This window comes from Lynx rufus, unplaced genomic scaffold, assembly GCF_022079265.1.
Source record: "Lynx rufus isolate CCGP_SWC_20201006 ecotype Redwood Valley unplaced genomic scaffold, mLynRuf1.p SCAF_29, whole genome shotgun sequence".
NCBI lineage: Eukaryota > Metazoa > Chordata > Mammalia > Carnivora > Felidae > Lynx > Lynx rufus.
In genome coordinates, this window is record NW_025814844.1 from 670,711 (window position 1) to 692,345 (window position 21,635).

The 21,635-nt window shown below is 46.7% G+C and overlaps 2 protein-coding genes across 4 annotated transcripts in view; one reads left to right on the top strand and one right to left on the bottom strand.

Annotated features, from left to right (window-relative positions):
• The window catches only part of PPIL2 (peptidylprolyl isomerase like 2), a 30,290-nt gene extending 24,345 nt beyond the window's left edge, over nt 1-5,945 (top strand). The window contains exons 16-21 of one of the 3 annotated variants that reach the window (XM_047090224.1): nt 2,120-2,176; nt 2,764-2,836; nt 2,951-3,013; nt 3,108-3,247; nt 3,499-3,601; nt 4,476-5,945. In XM_047090224.1, the coding sequence (XP_046946180.1) occupies nt 2,120-2,176; nt 2,764-2,836; nt 2,951-3,013; nt 3,108-3,247; nt 3,499-3,595 (430 nt within the window). In that variant the 3' untranslated portion in view covers nt 3,596-3,601; nt 4,476-5,945. Of the gene's footprint in view, nt 1-2,119; nt 2,177-2,763; nt 2,837-2,950; nt 3,014-3,107; nt 3,248-3,498 lie in introns of all 3 variants that reach the window. The other 2 variants (XM_047090225.1, XM_047090222.1) reach the window with 2 other exon arrangements.
• On the bottom strand, nt 5,121-14,199 carry YPEL1 (yippee like 1). Its single transcript, XM_047090226.1, has 4 exons — nt 13,796-14,199; nt 10,973-11,016; nt 9,950-10,058; nt 5,121-8,763 (listed from the first exon to the last, which is right to left on the bottom strand). Exons 1-4 carry the CDS (start codon nt 13,910-13,912, stop codon nt 8,674-8,676), a joined length of 360 nt encoding a protein of 119 aa, XP_046946182.1. The 5' UTR covers nt 13,913-14,199; the 3' UTR covers nt 5,121-8,673.
• Nucleotides 14,200-21,635: the final 7,436 nt, after the last annotated feature.

Sequence of the window (21,635 nt, forward strand, 5' to 3'; positions counted from 1 at the left end):
CTTTGTTCTGGAGTAAACCCGGTCTGGTCCTTGCTGTGCAATGATGGTCCGACGACCACTGTTTTAGACCATGTGCCACTATCTATCTTCTGGAGCCAGGTGTGGCTTGTCAGAACTGGTTTGGTGGGACCAGAGTCTGAGAGGGTGCAGCCTGCACAGTGAGCCTGCCCTCACTTTATAGCCTGGGGTGGTTAAACTTAGATTGGAGTCAGCTGCTTGTTCAGTTAGCTTGTCAAGGACAGCTTTTGCAGATCATTCACTCTAATTCCTTAGTCAGATTCCACTCCGTGGGCCAACTGGACCACGTTTCTGTTTTGCCAGAATGTAACTGGTCCATGTCTAGATTTCCAAACTTGCTTCCATGGCATCTCTTTTCCTGTTGCTCACCGTATCTCCTTTCCCACTCCCCTTAATGGCTCACGAAAGGCTTCTCTGTTTTTACTTCATGTAAGTTCCCTCAGTTTCCATCTTTAATGGCTTCTTCCTGTTTCTCTTCTCTTTCTCTCCTTTCTTAGCCTCGCGTCTTGCTCTCCACCCTGAAGACATTTGAGTCTGTATATGTTGACGGCACTTTCTTCTTAGGTCAAAGAACTAATTTGAGACTTCCTTTGTATTATGTCTTTGCCCTTTCATTGTTTTTCTGTTTCCTTTTTTTTCTTTGGGACTATTTCATTCCCTTTTAAGGTTCCCCATGTGTGTTAGAAATGAGTGGTAGCGAGTGACCCACTCGGTGGCCAGAGTTAAGGTCTGCACAGTTGTGGGTTTTGACGTCTGTGGACACCTGCCCGCTGGCCTTGTCATCGGGTCAGACCTGGTGGGCCCCAAGGGAGTGCTGTCCCTGGAGGAATGTGCTTCAGCCTTCCGTCCCTGCCAGGTGTGTGTGCGTGTGTGCATGCTGTGGGTTGTCGGGGATGTGGGTGGCATCGCACCGTGTCCCAGCAGGCTGCCCGGCCTGCACCACTTCCAGGGGTGTGGCCTCATGCCCTTATGCACCGGGATCCGCCCCAGAATGCTTTTGCCTCCATCTCTTGTTAAACATCTCCTTCCATCCTTTAACTTGGAGCTTTCTAGATCCTTGAAGTCTTGGGGCTGTCTTTCTAACAGCACATGCTGGAGTGGGGACTATTTTACCTCAGCCTGACAGTCATAAGTGCATACCTAACTTTCCAGACGGTGTCTGGATTGTTTTCTGTTACCTTCATTTGTGCTTTCTAGTCACCCTTTTAAAAAATATTTTTCGGAGCACCTGGGTGGCGGCCAGTCGGTTAAGCGGCCGACTTTGGCTCAGGTCATGATTTCGCGGTCCGTGAGTTTGAGCCCCGCGTCGGGCTCTGTGCTGACAGCTCAGAGCCTGGAACCTGTTTCAGATTCTGTGTCTCCCTCTCTCTGACCCTCGCCCGTTCATGCTCTGTCTCTCTCTGTCTCAAAAATAAATGTTAAAAAAAATTAAAAAATATTTTTCATTTCTTTCTCCTGATTTGGAAGTTAGATGTGTCACTTAAGTAGATTTATTTAAAGTCTATAGTTACTAGTTAGTTATCTCTCTCCCTCCCAGACAGATCCTTCCAGTCCTGGCCCCCCAGCTCTACCATCTCACATTAGTATAGTTAGGCATTTAAATTTCACTCATTTTTATACCAAACTAGATGTAAAAATTTACTTGGTCAGTGTTTATGGGTATTTACCTATGTTCCTCAGTGTCTTTGCTCCCTTTCCTGCTCGTGTCCTTTCTTCCAGTTCAGAGTCCCTGCTCCTTGAGCTGCTGTCACACTGGTGTGGGCTCTGGTGTCCAGTTTCCCCAGCCACTCACTCCCCCAGCAGCCTCTCCCTGCAGGCTTTGGCAGTGTCTGCCCAGGAGGTGGCAGTAGCCGGGTCTGGAGGCACAGCCTCTCCTGCTCCTTCCCAGGCAGCTGTGCCCTGGGCCTCTTCCTGGGGAGCCAGGGGTCCTGGTCCCCTGGACGGGCAGGGCATGAAGGCCACACACGCGAGTGAGCTCCAGCTTCCCAGAATAGCTCTTGAGGGACGAGGACGCCTGGTTTGTGCCCAGAAGCCATGACCCAAGTCAGGCTGGGTGGGGGAGCTTGCACGCTCGTCCTGATGACCTCTCTTCCTTGCCCAGCTTTATCACCTTCCGCTCCTGCGCATACCTTGACAAGAAGCACACTATCTTCGGGCGGTAAGAGAAGCTGCTGCTGAGGTCTGGGGTGCGGGTGGGCTTCTTCCCCAGTGGGACCCTCTCACTGCCTTTCCCCCTTGCCTGGCTCCATGCTCATTTGCCCTCATCACCATCACTGCCACGGTCATGGCCATGCAGACCTGCTGGCTGAGAGGAGCTCTAGCCCCCTCTGGCCAGCTGCCCTCCCTGAACTCACCCCCCTCAGGCTCTCCTCTGGATGGTTCCAATTCTCAAGTCTGGTCCATGTTTGTTCTCTGTCCTCTTGTTTTGTGAAGGCCCGGATGGTATTTCCAGTTTCCTGGCTTCATGGTCTGTCACAACCCTCAGCTCAGCTGTCTGTAGCGCCAAAGGCACTAGCATAGAAGCAATGGGTGTGGCTACATCCCAATAAAACTTTGAACAAGCCAGGTGGCCCACTGGCCCTGCTCTTACCTCTCCCCTCGGCCTCTCCTCCCCAGGCCATGGCCCTCACCCCTATGGGACCTTCTCAGGCCCATCCTCTGCCCTTCTTCCTGGCATGCCACAGGGACTTGGCTTTTGGGGGTTCACTGCCTGCAGCACAGAGTACCCCTGTCCCCCTGCTGCAGGGTTGTTGGGGGCTTTGACACACTGACAGCCATGGAGAACGTGGAGAGTGACCCCAAAACTGACCGCCCTAAGGTATGTACTCAGGGAGAGTAGAGGGACCGCTGCTCAGGCCTGGCATCAGGCAGGTGGCTTAGGAGGGGCCTGCTGCCTTCTGCCGGCCCCTCATTTGCCTCCCTCCGCTGCTAGGAGGAGATCCGCATTGACTCCACCACGGTGTTTGTGGACCCCTACGAGGAGGCTGACGCTCAGGTGAGGGGGCCTCAGCCACCAGGTGGGCAGGGCTTCTGGGGAACTTGCCCAGCCTGAGGAGCTCCGGGCCAGCTGTTGTCCTGTTTCCTCACAGATTGCTGAGGAGCGGAAGAAGACGCAGCTCGAGGAGGTGGCCCCAGAAAGCACAGTGAAAACAAGCCAGCCCAAGCCGGGGAGCCAGGGCCCCCAGACGTACCGCCAGGGGGTGGGCAAGTACATCAACCCGGCAGCCACGTGAGTGGAGCGAGGGCTGTTGTCCCGTTTTGCATGGTGCTCTCCAAGCTTACCAGTGCCCACGGGTCAGAACCCACCAGTGGTGAGGACAAGCAGGGGCCATGGGGGCCACTGCGCAGGCTGGGGATTGAGGACTTGGGGCTGGGGGTACGTGGCTGTGTGACATCACGCTGAGGGGAGCCGTGGGAGGGTGTGGGCCCCCAGCTCCAGGAATTGGTACACAGCAGCTAGAGTGGTTCTTCTCTTTCTAGGAAACGTGTAGCAGAGGAAGAGCCCTCAACCAGTGCAGTTGTCCCTGTAGCCAAGAAAAAACCCAGCCGAGGTTTTGGGGACTTCAGCTCATGGTAGCAGCAGGTCTGTCACTCTGGGTCCCCGTAGGGACTCAGGGCTGGGGACTTGTATCCACATCACAGAGTTTTCTGTCCTCCTGACTACATCTCACTAGAGCTCTTGCTTGTTCCCCTTTCCTGGCCCCTGGGCCTTCCCAACCTTCACTTGGTACAGTGGCCTGGCCCTGTTTCCAGGCCTGAGCCTACCTAGAACCCTCAACCTGGACCACCAGGCGTGGGCTGTGGCCCTTAGACCAGCCTGCAGCACGGGTCTGGGACAGGGAGGAAGGCTGTGTCCTGACTCTGGCCTTCCTCCCTTCCCCACCCCACTTCGGTCATTTTGTCTGAGACTGTTTACTCAGTGTATCACCTGGGACCTGGTTAGAAACAGAGTCTCAGACTTCGGATCTTCTGATCGGGAGACTCTGGCGGCAGGGTTCGGCATCCAAACCTTGGGGGGGCCCCTGCTGCCGGTGGCTTGAGGATGCTAGACTAGAGCCTTGACATCAGTTTCTAAAACCTCTTCTGCTGCCTTATACCTGGGCTTACTGAGGCCCACCCAACAAGGACCATGGGTGGTCACAGCTATGTTCCCCCGAGGGCCACACCCAGGACTGCCCACCTCTCCGGCTCAGGACAGGACCAGGACCACACATGGGAGAAGCCAGCCAGCGCCTGCTGTTACCAATGGATGTGCCAAAGGCCACAGAGAGCTGGTGTGCCCCCTGGCCCCCTGCCTCCCCACATGCTCACTCGACCCCCAGCCCTAGCACCAGAGCTTCTAGGCCAGCCTCACCAGCGTTTCCAGACTTAAAAATCCCTTAACTCTATTTTTCTATAAATGTCTTTTAAAAAACATACTTGCTTGCCTGCCCACCCTTTTTTTTTTCATTCCATAGCCTGTGCCAGCCTGGTTTCCATGCTTCTGACCTTGACACGGCTACCTCGGCCTTCCCAAAGTGCCTCTGCAGAAGGGTGGGGACAGCTGCCGCCTCCCACTGTCTGTCTCCTTTGGCCCCAAGGCTGTCCACTCCTCACACCCACTCCTAAGGCCTATGGTCTAAAGGTCAGCACAGGCCACCACTCTTTCCAGCTTGTCCTTGGTTCTTCCCCTCACCCAAACTTCAAATTCCAGAACATGCTGGGGGGGCTCTTCTTTTTCCATCTCTGATGCTGAACCCCAGGTCTAAGCCCCTTATCTCTCACCTGCATCTGTTCAAGCCCCTTGTGCATATCCACACAGGTCATATCTGTGTCACCCGCCTAAAGCTCATCAGCCTGTGGTCATCCTGCTTCAGGCCTGCCACCAGCTTTCCTCTGTGCTGAGAACAAGGCTGAGCCCCACAGGCACCCTGTGCCTCTGCAATCCCTTGCCTGTGACCATAGCTGGAACCAGGGACCTGGGCTCTAGGGAGTGACCTCTCAGCCTCTGCCTTTGGCCCTCATCCCTCTTCATGACCTCCTCACCACTACCCTCCCAATTAGTGAAGGGCTTACACTCCAGTGTGCCTGAAATGTATCCCAAGAGTCTGGTTCACCCAGGAGGAGAGGGCTGGATGCAGTGACAGCCATGTAAACGCACTTGCAGGCCACTGACTAGTCGCTCGTGGACTCCGGGTACGTGGGGGTGAAGAGGGAGTCCCAGAGGGCTCCTAACCCCTCAGCGTTCAGGAGGGGTGAGCTCAAGTTAGGCGTTCTCGGGCTACGTGCACAAGCCCAACTGGTAGGAGCCCGGTGACACAGAGCTCTAGGAGACAGTGGGCCGCATGGCCCCACATGGGACCGGAGCCGCAGCAGGGAAAGCTCTGTTACCTTATGCCTGGACTCACTGAGGCCCGCCCAGCAAGGACCATGGGTAGTCACAGCCACATTCCCCTGTGGCCCACACCCAGGACTACCTGCCTCTCCACCTCAAGGAACAGGAGGACCCCACATGGGAGAAGCCGTGGACAATGAGAACTGTGGGAATCCAGGGCCCCCAGTGCCCACAACAGGAGGTGCTACTGGGAAGGACACATCTGACATTGGAAGCTTTATTTTTGAACCTCACACGGACACAGAGGACAGAGGGCTGGACGCAGAGGCTGAAGGAGGCTTGTGCACGTGAGCTTGACAGTCCTGCTCCAAGGGGCAAACCTTCGGGCTGTTGTCCATTGGTCCGTCCCTCCAGCTGCACCCAGTGACCACATGCACCTGGCCCAAGGCATGGCCAGGCCACTCTGGGCTGCAGATCCACCCAAGAGCCTTTGACAAATGAGGGTTTACATTTCTGTAGGTCATTTTGGAACTTAGTTTTCTAGGTATTAAAACCACTTGGATTTTTTTAAGTACCTGGTGAAGTCATCAGGTAAATTAAAGGACTTTTGAAAGAAGATTCCCATTTCTGATTTCGCGTAATATCTGACAGATGCCATCAAGAATAAGCGTTAAGGTATAAAAATACTATCTATATATGTATATATAAAACAGCAACAAAACTAAACCACACTTTTAGAGTAGATGTGCTGTGCCAGAGAACACCACATAGTTTAAATGCATTTATGATCCTGGCATCACTTCCCAAACTTCAAGGAAAAAAATACTTTAAATAATTTAAATAAAAGTCACAGGATGATATTTACTGTTTAGGAATTTAAAAGGGTGGAACATTCCAACACTTTACCAGCACATCTGGTTGTGGTCTCGTGTGTGAATGTCCTTCCCTGAAGTCAGCTCACGGTCTGTTCTTTTGGTTTCAAGAGGAGCTTGGGTTTTTCAGAAGACCAACAAAAAAAGTGGTAATTGATACCAACAAAATAAAACAAGGCCTCCTAAGACCACTAGTAAAAATGTTTCAATGCCATCACAAAAGACAATACAAAAACCAAAGTGCTCAAATCGAAGGAGCAGTAAACTTGCCCAGAACATATAAAAGCTTTAAATAGAAGTTTAGTATATACAAAAATCGGTCAGAAGAATTTGAGAAGATTCTTCAGTTTATGTGGAGATCTTGCGGAGAAGTGCTCGGGAGCCCTGCCCTCAGCACCCCCAGGACCCCCATTTCCCTCATCCTCTTGGAGCCTCAGACACAGCACTGAGGCTCATGGAGGCACCAAGGCAAGAAGGGAGGTGTCAGTTTAGGTGAAGTTTTCAAAGAGGAGTACTCCTCAACGAAGGCGTCTTTCTGTCCTTTCAAAGTTGCCACTAAGGACCAAAGCTGCAGATGACCATGCTTCACATGCCAGCTCAAGTGCGGCGTCTTCAGGTTTCTGACCGTGGCAATGAGTGTGCCATGCATGCAGGACTGTGCCCTGGGAGCCTGAAGGCTGTATAGCTGCACATGAACTCAAACACGGGGCTGCTCTGGGACAACCTACATCTGGGGCGGGGGGGGGAGGGCGGGGGGGGCACGCCAGCTCAGGAAGCAGCAGCCTGCTGGAGCACGTGTACACGCAGAGGCCTACGCGGCTGTACAGAGATCTGCCTCCGATACTTGGAGACATGTGTATACACTAGCTCGCACTCCAGTGCCCTCACCCACAGCAAGGCAGCGCCATTTCCCCACGTTCCAAGGCTTAACCCGAGAGATGGTGCCAAAAGGGAAACTAGGTGAGCAGCTGTGCCAAAACCACCCAGGGGGGCCATGGGCTCCGGGGCTCAGGAGGGCTGGAAGGAGGAAAGGGACCTCCCACTGGACTGGAAGCCGTTCTCAGCCTTCGCAGCCAGCTCACATTTGCCACGGGGCTGACCTTGTCTTTCAGACATTGGCCCAGCAGAGAAACCTCTGGGCACGCTGCCCTTCTCTCTCCCTGCCTCCCTGGGCCCTCTCTTCCTGCCCCCATCCCCAGCAATGGGGGCTCAGGGGTCTCCAGCTACACTGGAGGCCCCACCAGACCCCTGGAGCAGCTGGCCAGGCCTAGCAGCTGGAGTCAGGCTCAAACACTGAAAAACAGAACTTATTTGGGAATGATTTTTGACCTCCATGCTCTGAACATTGGCCAAAATTCTGCACAGTGCCCTCTCCCTGCAGAGGCACGGGTGGATGGTTGAGACACAGGACTTAGAAGACTGCCCAGATCCCTTCTGTATCAGTTCAAGGGACAGAACCAGTGGGGCACAGGAGACCCATATTCATTTACAAAGTTTAAATAGGTCTTAGAACTTTAACCTTTCCTGAAAAAAATGTTAAAACAATCTCCCAAATCTCAAGTTTGGAAGTTTATCCTGCTCGTTCTGGCCTCTTTCATATGCAAAAGTAATTCTTTTTCTTCAAGTACATCAGAGTAGAAAAGGAAATCCGATTTTACTCGGTCCAGTGTGTTAAACTCTAACTCTGTGGACCACCCACCCTCAGCAACTGATGCAGAAGCCCCACCGCCAGGGCCCTGCCGGACTGCAGCCTAAATAGCGTGCCCCTGCAGACCCCTGGAATAGTCTTTGCTAATGCTTGCTTTCTAGATAGGGAAGCTGTTGGCTTAAATAAACAAGATGTTCCATTAGGCATATTTCTCTATTTATAGCTTATCTAAAATGTAATCAGTGGTGTCTTCTGTTTTTGAGCAAAGCTTAAAAAAGAAAAAGGTCCCTTGGCATATAGATTCATTGGCTGCTTCTGGAAGATTCTTAAATGAGCACTATGCCTTAACAGTTCATCTGCAAGAGGAACAGTGCATTTGTAGTTTCACGAATTAGGGGAAAAAAGTGGGCTATAGTACCCTCATTCCAAAAGAGAGGAATGAACTTACTCTCTAAAAAGACCCTAACCCTGTAGTCCGCAGAAATTCAGTTTGGTTTTCTATCAAACATGAAAGAGCACAACCAAACTCTATTGTAAAGGCATAGGTTAAAAGAAGGTATTAACTAGACGGGTAAGTCATCAGTTGGTTAATTCTTTCTCTGGAACTTGAGAAGAAAAGGTCATTGAAACATTTCGGAAACAGCCATGTACATGAACAGGACAGAGGCTGAGGGGACACCTTACCACCAGAAGAGCTGGGAGAGGCCAGCCTACAAGGTTCAAAGTTCAAGAAATACTGTCATCCAGGATGCTCCTAGGTTTCCGTTACATTTACAGTTTCTTTCACAAAATAGGATTCAGAAGAGAACAAAGTTTTCACTTTACTCCCAACCATTGTCTTTGATCATGTGGGCAAGCTCAATAATAAATTTTCCTTCCTTATATTTCTGACTGCTCTCAAAGGCATGTTCCTTGAAAAAGAAAAAAAAAGTAGAAAGAAGGTCTCAGGGCAGAATTGATTTCACTTTGGCTTCACTGCACGCTTGGTAAAGAAAATAAGTGGATGGTATTAAATCTCCCCAGGTGATCTGTGTGCAGTACTGACCAGGGCTGGGGCGGGGGGGCAGGGTCTGTCTCGGTGACAAGCACACCTAGACCAGGACAGGCCACTCCTACTCGTTGTGAAGTTGCCGATAAACTCACAGGGAAAGGCTAATTCAAATTTGCTACCGAGCCTCTACCATGTGTGAGGCAGTCTGGGAGGCCGAGGAGCCAGAGCCTCCTTGCAGGGACTTCGGGTAAGGGGCAAGTGAAGGCAACTATGCCAAGTGCCCTGGAGGTCATTCAAGACGTCGGAAGAAGAGAAGGCCCTTGGGTGGGCAGTGAGAGTGGAGCGGAATGGGCTGGGGGTGTGTGCAGGCCTCACCAAGCCCATCTCCATGTGTGATTGGGGAATGTAGAGAATAGGAACAATCGGGAATTACAGAAAGAGGGAGAGCAGCTGGCCTTGACCAAGATGACCAGAATCGCTGCAGAAGAGCACGTCATGAAGGCAGGTGCCAGCCACACCCAGACACGCCTCTCAGATGCCAGAGCCCAGGGTGGACGTGCACTCAATGGCCAGGGGGCACCAAGTGTGCGGGCCAGAGGGACAAATCTGGGAGTTGAAAGGAGGGGTGGGGAAAACGGGAGCAGGGAGTGTGGGGGAGCAGAAGCTGCCCACAGGCCAAACCTCTGATGGGCAGGGGGAGGCCAGGCCTCAGTGGGTGCGGCGGAAACTTCTGAGCACCACAGACGGTTCTGCTTGACATCGCTACTGCTAAGTAATGTCAGCAGCCACCGCAGGCCTGGCCAGTCGGCGAGCATCCCCCAGACAGGTGGGACCCTCCCCTCATTCCAGGGGCCCCTCAGGGGCCTAGGTCTGCAGGGTGGGACTGTGAGGCATGGCTGTCACCCCTGCCCTGGGAGCGCAGGTGTGGGCAGGTGTGCCTATGTGATTACGTCTATCTTTAGTTGGCTCAGAATTTCTATTTTAAAACATGGATTGACACTTCCAGGGGGAGGGCTTACTCCTTCGCGAATTTTGTGTCTGTTAGTAATGTGTTTTATCTGGTAATCTGTGCAGTGTCCAAGAGGTTGGAATAGACAGTTACTTACATATTTCCACCCGAGCGTGGTTTTGCAGTTTTCACAGTAGATGTCTGCGACCGCGTGCAGGCCAGTAAGAAGGACCCTCTCCTCAGCGGGGCCACAGCCCACGTTCACCCTACAGGGGAGGAGGCAGGAAATCGCTGGAGACCAGAGCATTTCCCCGGCTCCCGCCTCAGGTGGTTATTTCTCCAGCTAGCTGGCTACCAAAGGCACCAGTGTTTCTTCTTAATGCCCCACCTTCCCGCCCCCTGCCCACCACCACCTTGTATGAGAAGGAACAACTGTTCATTTCCCCAGGAGAATTCCAAGATGGGCCAGGTTCCTAGGGAGGTGACAGTTCTGTGGTGCATAGCGCAGTAAAATTCAAACCCACCACAAATGGGGCACAGACCACACCACATGTGGGAGCTAGTTCCTCAGGTAAGAGCACACTCTTCCCTGAAACTCTGACTGGAGGGTACAATTCTTTAAGATCACTTAAAAACACTTGACCTGGGGTGCTTGAGTGGCTCAGTTGGTTAAGCGTCCAACTTTCGGTTTTGGCTCAGGTCATGATCCCAAGGTTGTGGGATCAAGCCCCATGACAGGCTCCGTGCTGAGTGTAGGGCCTGCTTAAGATTCTCTCTTCTCTCCCTCTCCCTGGCTCGTACGCACCCTCTCGCTCTCAAAATAAAAAAAAATAAAAAGGGGAGCCTGGGTGGCTCAGTTGGTTAAGCATCCGACTTCGGCTCAGGTCATGATCTCCCAGTTCGTGAGTTCAAGCCCTGCGTTAGGCTCTGTGCTGACAGCTCAGAGCCTGGAGCCTGCCTCAGATTCTGTGTTTCCCTCTCTTTCCACCCCTCCCTCACTTGCACTCTCTCTCAAAATTAACATTAAAAAAATTTTTTTAATGAAAATAAAAATAATTAAAAAAAAAACCCTCTGGTCATTCTAGCCTTTGAGTAATTGTTTGCACGGATGTACAGAAGCAATAAATGTAACGTGACCATGAACACAGCAGGTCCACAGGCCAACGGCAGTGGTACTCACACAGAATTGAAGAGGTAGGCTCGTCCCTGACTTCCCTGAAAAGACTGCAAAGAAGAAAAAGCTGTCACATATCTGTTGTGGTAAGATGAAAAGGGATGGTGAGTTTTGCATTTTGGAATAAAGGTGGAGACACTTTTTCAGGTCATGGCCTCAACGTGAGTGGAGGGCCAAGCTGAGGAACGGCTACCATAGGCCTCTGGGGCTCTGGACCCCACACAGGACCCGGGAGTCACAGTGCTCCCAGACCCTGGACAGACATTTCACCGGAGCAAGACCTGTGTGGTAAGCCACTGTGACTTGGGGGCTTTTTGTTACTGTGGTATAACCTAGCTTGAGGCTACCAGTGTTTTGACTGAGTTACATAGCTTTTAGGGGTGCCTGGGTGGCTGAGTCCATTGGGCAACTGACTCTTGGTTTTGACACAGGTCATGATCTCACAGTTTGTGAGTTTGAGCTCTGCATGGGGGACGGGGAGAGGGGGTGGTGCTGTGCGTTGATAGCACGAAGCCTATTTGGGATTCTCTCTCTCCCTTTCTCTGTCCCTCCCCTACTTGCTCACATGTGTGTTCTCTCTCCCAAAATAAATAAACTTAAAAAAAAAAAAAAAGAAAGAAATATACAGCTTTCAGATTAAGAAGAGTTTTCAAGTGGTTTTCTAGAATAAGGAATATTACATCATGGCCAATTTAACAAATAATCATCTCATAGGCTTTCCTGAACATCCTTATCAGCCTTCAATTTGGTAGACCAATTTTCCTAATTCTCTCACCTACTCTGCAAATCCTTACTTGTTTAAACAGGGTTTGGATCAGTGATATGGTCAGATCTGAGGTTCGGGTTTAGATAGAAGTCAGACTAGAGTGCGGGCCTACAAACTTCCGTAAACGAGGCCAGCTGATAAATATTTTAGGCTTTGGGGGCCACGCAGCCTCTGTTGCAACTACTCTGGCATGATACATAAATAGACGAATGTGGCTGTGATCCAATAATACTTCACAGAAAACAGGTGGTGTGCCAGATGTGGGCCACAGATAAAATCAGAGCCTTCTAACAACTAGACCTGCCTGTACCAGGAATAGCTCCCCTGGACCAAGGCATTGCTTACTAGTGACAAAGATGGCCCCAGAGGCTCGTGAACACCTGTCAAGACAATAATTCTGTCCTCATATGAACTGGATTCTGCTCTACATGGTAACTTATGGACTAACAATGTATGGAAGGAAAAGCAGCAGTTTCCTGTATCACCAGCTGAAATGCAAGGTCTGATGCCTCTTGGCAGACTGTGTGCTTGGTGCATTTAGGTTCTCAGCATGACTTTCATCCTGAGATACTCAGTTAAGGTCACAGTTGTTTCCACCTAGCAGGTCTCTACTTTCAATGTAATTTAAAAAACAGTCTTTCGGGCTCGTTGAAAGAAGCATCCCAAATTCCTTTTGGCCCACCCCATGATGGAGCCTCCAGCATGCTTCAGAACCAACACCGTGATGATGCCAACAAACACCTATGCCTTCTGAGATGGCATGGCTCAGGGAGGTCACCAAGCCACACAGCCCCATCTGACAGTCACAGAGTGGCTCTGCCTTCCACAAACTCAGACACTGTGACACACACGGAGCCTGCCTTGGAAGGCACCCAAGAAACCAGGAACCGAGACCCTCGCATTTCTGACTTGAATCTTCTGAATGGACAAAGGATCCACAGCAGCAAGAGCACAGGAACTCTCTGCCTCGTTTCACGGTGTTTATTTTAGATGATAAACAGAAATGAGACAACCATTCATTATCACCTAGCTAAAACACAAGTAGGCAAGCGATCTTCCTACTGACTAAAGTGCGAAGCTTAAGCAGGGATTCCTGAAAGGCCCAACTTCCTGACTTTGTTTTTGAAGGAGCATGAGGTTCACGTAGCCCAAGAAGGCAAACCTGTGAGGATGGGGGGAGGTGGTGGTGACCCGCAAGGATGGGCAGGAGAGAACGGTCACAACTTCCCACCTACTACATTTGAATCGTTTTACGTGTTCACAAGTGGTTGATTATAGACCTCAGATGCTGCTAAAAAAGGGTCCAACTTAATAATAAGGAATTGGGCTGTTCTTTTCTCATCTACCAGGCTGCTCCCGGTCCCACACAGAGTGCCCAGGGCAGCTGCTGTGGCCCTGTTCAGAGTGTCCGTCCTGACGATTTTTCTAAAAGATCCTCTCTTCGGGGCGCCCGGGTGGCTCAGTTGGTTAAACGTCCAACTCTTGATTTCGGCTTAGGTCATGATCTCACAGTTTTGCGTAATCTGTGCTTATAGCACGATAGCACTTACAGCATGATCTGCACTTACATCACAGAACCTGCTTGGCATTCTCGCTCTCAAAATAAATAAAACATAAAAAAAAAAAATCCTCTTTCCCCCATTCCTCTATGATGGGCTGTTTTCTCCTTAAGCATTTTGAGTTTTTAAAATTTCTTAATTCCCTTATTATTAAACTCTTCCCACAGATTTGCTAGACTTCCTTTGTTCCTTTGATGTGTTTTGGTTTTACATTAACTTTACTGCTCTGACAAACTAACCTACTCCTCTTGCTTTTTGTGATTTTCTATCCCTCCAAAACCCACCCACTGCACAAACACCATGACCAACACACTAAGCACACCAACATCACAGTGCAATCACACTCCACCATGCACGAAACTTTCATCAATGCTGCCCAGGAGTCTCTACACTTCCAGGACACAACAGACCCACAAAGTCACACGATGGTTAAATGTTTGTCTATGAATTAGGTCTGATCATCCTCAGGGGGATCTCATCATTTTCTGGGCACAAACCACTTGCCTTAGAGATCAGTTCATCATGATTGGCCAGGTGGGCTCTGCAGTGGACACAGCTGTACGTTCGGTGACAGTTTGGCAGATAAGCTTGGAAAGTTTTGGATTTTGTCATCTTCACCATCTCGGCAGGGCACTCCTCGCTCAGCTCAGGGCTGGCACCGGAAGAACCGTGGCTCTGCTGGGCTCTCTGACAAAAGAGACACTGAAATATGCATGCAAGAGCCGTTGTTGTTCAGAGGACGTGTGGCACTGTCCACACAGCTGGGACGAGAGAAAAATGTCACAACCTGTCAATGAATCAAGACAAAGTAGTGGGTTATGGAGGGAACAAAATACGTCAAAGAGGCACGTTCAGGAGGTATGTGTTTTGAGGAATAGGGTGGGGGGGGCCAGAACTGGAAGATCTAATTCTTTAATATTATACATAAAGAATACTAATACCTCGGGGCACCTAGGTGGCTCGGTCAGTTAAGCTTCTGACTTTGGCTTAGGTCATGATCTCATGGTTTGTGGGTTCAAGTCCCATGTCAGGCTCTATGCTAACAGCTCAGAGCCTGGAGCCTGCTTTAGATTCTATATCTCCCTCTCTCTGCCCTTCCTCTGCTCATGCTCTGTCTCAAAATGAATAAAAATTTAAAAAAAAATTATATGAGTCCAGAAATAAACCCTTGTGTAGGGTCAAATGATTTTAAACAAGGGTGCTATGATTCATTAGGGAAAGGGCAGTTTTTTCAGCAAGTGGTTCTGGGAAAACTAGATACTCACATGCAAAAGAATGAAGTTAGACCCTTATTTAACACCGCATACAAAAACTGACTCAAAAAATGGATGCCTGGGTGGCATAGTCGGTTAAGTGTCTTTGGTTTGGGTCATGATCTTATGGTTCTCGAGTTTAAGCCCTGCATTGGGCTCCCTGCTGTCAGCATGGGGCCCACCTCAAATCCTCTGTCACCACCCCCCCCACACACATCTCCCCTACTTGCTGCCTCTCAAAACAACAGTGAAAAAAATTAACTCAGGATGGATCAAAGACCTAAATGTATGAATGGAAACTATAAAACTCCTAGAAGAAAATATAGGGGAAAACACTTACAATATTGATGTGGCTTGATTTCTTGAAAAGGACAGTAAAAGCTCAGAAAAATATTTAGATTTATAGAAGGTAAAGTGGGAGAAAAATGGGGCAGAGCACCTGTAGAACACCAAGAAAAGGAAATAAAGGTCTTAGAAGTATCCAGAAGGAGAGGGAAAACTACCTTTCAACAGAACAACTTCCCAAGTAAAATAACAGAATCCAGAGGGTAGTCAGGAAAGGTAACTTTAAGGTCCTGAAAGATAATATCTGGCTATTCCAGAGTTCTATATCCAGTGAAAGTATCTTTCAAGAATTCCAGAATGACATTTTCAGAAAACTATAAAGGTTGACTTCAGCAAAATACCACTAAAGGAAGTACAAGGATGTGTGTGCTTCAGACAGAAGAAAAACAATACTACCTAAACGTCAGAGTCTAAAAAAAGGAATGGTGAATAAAGAAGATGGTAAATAGGTGAGTAAAAGAACAGCAGTGTTGTTTTGTACAGCTTTAAAAAGATAGGACGGTAGGTGCGCCTGGGTGGCTCAGTCGGCTGAGCATCCGACTCTTGATTTCAGCTTAAGTCATGATCTCAGTTGTAGGATCAAGCCCCAAATCAAGCTAAATGGTAGTTTAAGGTTTCAGACTGGATAGAAGACAAAATTCATCTAAGATGCAATTTACAAGAGACATATATTTTTTTAAGTTATTTATTTATTTTGAAAGAGAGTGCAAGTGGGGGAGGGGCAGAGAAAGAGAGAGACACAGAGAGAGACTCAGAATCCGAAGCAGGCTCCAGGCTCAGAGCTGTCAGCACAGAGCCTGACGTGGGGCTCGAACTCACAAACTGTGAGATCATGACCCCAGCTGAAGTCAGACACTTAACTGACTGAGCCACCCTGGCGCCCCTACAAGAGACATATCTTAAACATAAGGACACAGAATGGTTGAAAGATGAAGCTAGAACCTGGGTGATGGCAACACAGACATACAGTTTATAATTATTTGCTAACAATATATTTGTTTTATGTATTAAAAAAAAATTTTTTTTTAATGTTTAGAGAGAGACAGAGAGAGAGGGAGACAGAGAGACAGAGCATGAGTGGGTGAGGGGCAGAGAAAGGACGACACAGAATCCAAAGCAGGCTCAAGGCTCCGAACTGCCAGCACAAAGCTTGACACGGGGCTCGAACCCATGAACTGTGAGATAATGACCTGAGCGAAGTCAGGTCCTTAAGCCACCCATGTGCCCCTGTTTTGTGTATTTATTATATGCATGTGATTCACAATAAAGTAGCTAAAACAGCAAAAGGACAGGGCACCTGGCTGACTCAGTGTGTAGAGCATGCAACTCTTGATCTTAGGGTTGTGGGATCCAGCCCTGTGTTGGGTGTAGAGATTACTTTAAAAAAAAAATAAAGGGGCGCCTGGGTGGCGCAGTCGGTTAAGCGTCCGACTTCAGCCAGGTCACGATCTCGCGGTCCGTGAGTTCGAGCCCCGCGTCGGGCTCTGGGCTGATGGCTCAGAGCCTGGAGCCTGTTTCCGATTCTGTGTCTCCCTCTCTCTCTGCCCCTCCCCCGTTCATGCTCTGTCTCTCTCTGTCCCAAAAATAAATAAACGTTGAAAAAAAAAATTAAAAAAAAAATAAAAATAAAAATAAAAAATAAAAAAAAAATAAAGCAGTAAAACCTGAAATCATTGTTGCACTATATGCCAACTAACTTGGATGTAAATTAAAAAAATAAAAATTAAAAAAAGTGTAAATCTGACTACTTAATAACATAGCCTCAAAATATATAAATCAAACATTTATAGAACCGTAAGGAGAAACAGATAAATCTTTAATCACAGTAGGATTACTGATTATAGTATATAAAGCATAAACATGGTATACTTATTACATATGTATAGTACACTTAATATACAACATATATAGTATAAATATACTATTTTATTCTTTTCAGTGACTGGCAGAGCAAACACAAATGAATACAGACACAGAAGATGTGCATGATGTGATGGACCAACTAGACATAAAAGACATGGAGAAAACTGTATCTAAGAACTTCAGAATCCACGTTTATTTAAAGCACACAAACATTCAGAAAAGCCAAACACACAAGTCTCAACCAACTTCCAAGGATTGAAAACACAATATATTCTCTGACCACAAAACACTAAATTTAGATATCAATAAGAAAATACCACAAGAGAAAATTTTCATATGCTTAGAAATTCAGAAATGTACTACTTTCTACACAAATAAATGGAAAGATATTCTGTGCTCATGGACTGGAAGAATATTGTTAAAATGCTCATACTACCCAAAGCAATCCATAGATTCAATGCAATCCCAAACAAAATACCAATGGCATTTTTCAGAGAACTAGAACAAAGAATCCTAAAATTTGTATAAAACCACAAAAGATCCCGAACAGCCAAAGCAATCTTGAAAAAGAAGAACAAAGTTGGAGGATCACAGTCCTTAATTTCAAACTATACTACAAATGAACAGTAATCAAAACAGTATGGTACTGGCACAAAAACAGACACACAGGGGTGCCTGGGTGGCTCAGTCGGTTCAGCTTCCCACTTCAGTTCAGATGTGATATCGCAGTTCATGAGTTCGAGCCCCACATTGGGCTCTGTGCTGACAGCTCAGAGCCTGGAGCCTGCTTCAGATTCTGTATCTCCCTCTCTCCCTGCCCCTCCCCTGCTCACATTCTCTCTCTCAAAAATGAACATTAAAAAGATTAAATTTAAAAATATAGATTAAAAAATACAAAAAATAAATAAAAACAGACACACAGATCAATGGAATGAATCAAGAGCCCAGAAAAAAACCTCACACACACAATTAATTTATGACAAGGGAGGCAAAAATATACAATAAATGGTCTTTGGGAAAACTGTAGGCAGCTACATGCAAAAAAAATGAAACTGGATCACTGTCTTACATCATACACAAAAATAAATTCAAAATGGATTAAAGACTTGAATGTAAGACCAGAAAACAACAAACTCTTCGAAGAAACCAAGGACAGTAAGCTTTTTAACATCATTCTTAGCAAAATGTATTTTGGACCAGTCTCCTTAGGCAAGGGCAATAAAAGCTAAAATAAACAAATAGGATTACATCAAACTGGAAAGCTTTTCCACAGCAAAGGAAACCATCAACAAAAGGCCACCCAGGCAATGAGAGAAGATATCTACAAATCATACATCTGATAAAGGGTTAATAACCAAAATATATAAAGGACTTACACAACTTACTTACTTAACACAAAATAAACAACCTGATTAAAAATGGGCAGGAGAGGGGGGCGCCTTGGTGGCTCAGTCAGTTAAACATCTGACTTCGGCTCAGGTCATGATCTCATTGTAAGTTTGAGCCCTGCATCAGGCTCTGTGCTGACAGCTCAGAGCCTGGCCTGTTTCAGGTTCTGTGTCTCTCTCTCTCTGTCCCTTCCCTGCTCATGCTCTGTCACTCTGTCTCTCTCTCAAAAAAGAAATAAACATTTAAAAAATTAAAAAAAAAATGGGCAAAGAGGGCACTTGGCTGGCTCAGTCGGTGGAGCATGCAACTCTTCATCTCAGGGTCATGAGTTTGAGTCCCATGCTGATTATGGAGCCTACTTAAAAAAAGGGGCAGAGGACGTTAATAGACATTCTTCAAAAGAAGACATACAAATGGCCACCAGACACGTGAAAAACTACTCAACATCACTCACTCATCATCAGGGAAATACAAATCAAAACTATAAGGAGCTATCACCTCACACCTGTCAGACTGGCTATTATCAACAAGACAAAAAATTAACAAGTGTTGGTGAGGATGTGGAGAAAAGGGAAGCAATGGAAGCAGCCCAATTGTCCATCGATAGATGAATGGATAAAGAAGATGTGGTGTATATACACAATGGAATACTACACAGCCATAAAAAGAATGAAATCTTACTATCTCACCATGAAATCTTACATGGATCAACATCAACAGTACTACACTAGGTGAAATAAGTCAGACAGAGAAAGACCAATACCATACAATCTCACTTATATCTAAACAAAAAAACAAAAGAAAAAACAAAAACAGACTCACAGATCCAGAAAACAAATGGTTGGTTACCAGAGGGGGCAGGCATTGGGGGAATGGGCAAAACAGGTCAAGGGGATTAAGAGGTAGGAACTTGCACTTAGAAAATAAAGATGTCATGGGGATGTAATGTACAGATAGAGAATATAGTCAGTAATTCTGTAATAACTTTGAATGGGGACAGAGGATAGCTAGATTTATGGTGGGGATCATTTCATAATATATAAAATTATCCAGTCCATATGATTTACACCTGAAGCCACTAAGATATTTATTGTATGTCAATTATACTGATTTTTTTTAAAAAGTATAATCCAAAGAGGAAAAAAGGAACATATTTCTTTATACCCATGGGTCTAAGGACAATGAAAATTAGAAGATATTTTGACTTAAACAATAAGTACTTCCTAGTATTTACAAGGAAACATAAAATTTTCTAGAAGGTAGATTAGAAAATAAGACAGGTGGAATTAATGAGCTAAACACCCATCTTTCAGATGTTAGAAAAGTGACAGAGAAACCTAAAGAAAATATATGGAAATAGTAAAAAATTCAATGCAACAGACAAGAAAAACATGGATATACAAGGATCAATGAAGCCAAAAGTTTGTTCTCAGAAAGACTAATAAAACTGATAAAGCTTTGTTCCAATGATTGGAGGGAAGGTGGGGAGTGGGGGAGAGATCAGATCAAAGCAATAATCTGGCAGAAATAGAAATGGAATATCACTTTGAGTGAGATTTATGGATGTTGTGATCAATTTAATATATTTGAAAATGCAAACCACACACATAAATTCCTGGAAGAAATACAACTGAAAAATAGGACTCAGGAAGAAAAGAGCAAACCTGAATTCAGATCTGATTAACATTAGTGAAATCAAAGTGAACACAGCTAGCTTAACTTGATACCAAACCTTGACCAGGGCAGTGAAAGAATAAAATTCACTATAATTTTCTTCTCATAAGCCAAAATGCAAACATCCTAAATCATACTACCAAACAGAATCAAATACTATTTTAAAAGGATAATAAAATACAATTAGGTTGACTTTATCACAAGAATACAAAATCATTTAACGTTAGAAAATTTAGTTAATAAAATGTACTGCCTATGGTTCCCTCAATCTGCTTATCTCAATAGATGCAGAGAAAGCATTTGACAAAATTTAACATCCATTCGCAATTTTAACATTCCATGAAGACTAAGGGACATCAGGGAACTTCCTTATCTGTTAATTTTATAGGTATCTGTTATAGATTTTATAGATATCTGTTAAGATACCTATAAAGATGAAACAACCCACGGTGAACATCATGTTCAATGGTCAGACTTAGAAAACATTCTTTTTGAGATCAGGAATGAACCTCCATATCACCACTTTCATTCAGCACTTCCAGAAATCCCAGCCAGCTGGGGAAGGCAAGGCAAGAAGGCATAAAGATTAGAATGGAAAATATACACTTCTACAACAGTGTAACAACACAAAGTAAGAATAAATTCAAAGATCTGAAACACCTTTACAGAAAATAGTATACAACTTTGAGGGACAATGAGGAATATCTTAATAAATGGAGAGATACACCAAGATCAGGACTGGAAGATATTATAAACATATGAATTCTCCTCAAAGTAATTTTTATTATTTTCAAAGTTGTATTTATTTTGAGAGCGCACACACACATGCAAGCGGGGAAGGGGCAGAGGGAGGGGTGGAGAGAATCCCAAGCAGGCTCAGTGCTGTCAGCGCAGAGCCCAAAGTGGGGCTTGATCCCACGAACCAGGAGATCATGACCTGGGCCAAAGCCAAGAGTTGGATGCTCAATCTACTAAGCCACCCAGGCCATAGGCACCCCTATTTTTTTTTTTTTAATTAAGTAGGCTTCACACCCAGCACAGAGCCCAGTGCGGGGCTTAAACTCACGACCCTGAGATCAAGACCTGAGTGAAGATCAAGAGTCAGATGCCTAACCGACTGAGCCATCCAGATGCCCCAAAGTAATTTTTAAATTAAATCCAATTCAAATAAAAATCGAGGAAGCTGTGTTGAGGGGTGTGTGTGTGTGTGTGTGTGTGTGTGTGTGCGCGCACACACACATATGCAAGCCAAGGAGCCAGCAAGAGAGATGTAATTTTAAAACTTCTCCTAGAAGTGTCTGTAGGGGAGGGAAAAGTTTTCTCAACCCTCTTGGGGTCCCTGGCTGGGTCTAAAAATTAAACTGGCAAAAACAGATTAGCAGGAGAAAAGCACACAAATTTTATTGAATGCTTACATGTACCTGGGAGCCTTCACAGAAGAATGAAGACCCAAAGAAGTAGCGGAGCAGGGAGCTTTTCTACGTTTTAGACAAAGAAACCACTTATTTGTGAAGAACTGACAAGGCAGAGGGGTTCGGGCTAGGGGCAGACCATGGTGAAGAAATAATTAGGAAGGTGGGGTAGGTTTAACAAGGTTTGTTTACACAGAATTCTTTGCCCCAAATTCCTGGTCTCTGGTGGTAAGAATTTCCATTCTCCTGGTACAGAAGGGCACCTTTCACATGGGAGTTTAATGACCTGTTTCAGGGAATAAAGGCAAAGGGGGAGGTCAGAGTGACCTTCCTCCTCCTGCCATTTTCTCAAATTCCTCCAGCTTAAGATATTCAATATGGTGACATATTTTAGGGTAGTACACCCTG

Excerpts from the sequence above, each read along its gene's own strand:
- YPEL1 (XM_047090226.1), bottom strand. The coding sequence starts at position 13,912 with ATGGTGAAGATGACAAAATCCAAAACTTTCCAAGCTTATCTGCCAAAC. Across the intron at positions 11,017-13,795 it reads ATGATGAACTGATCTCTAAG|TCTTTTCAGGGAAGTCAGGG; the intron begins GCAAGTGGTTTG and ends TCTTCTTTGCAG. Across the intron at positions 10,059-10,972 it reads GCCTACCTCTTCAATTCTGT|GGTGAACGTGGGCTGTGGCC; the intron begins GTGAGTACCACT and ends CCTCCCCTGTAG.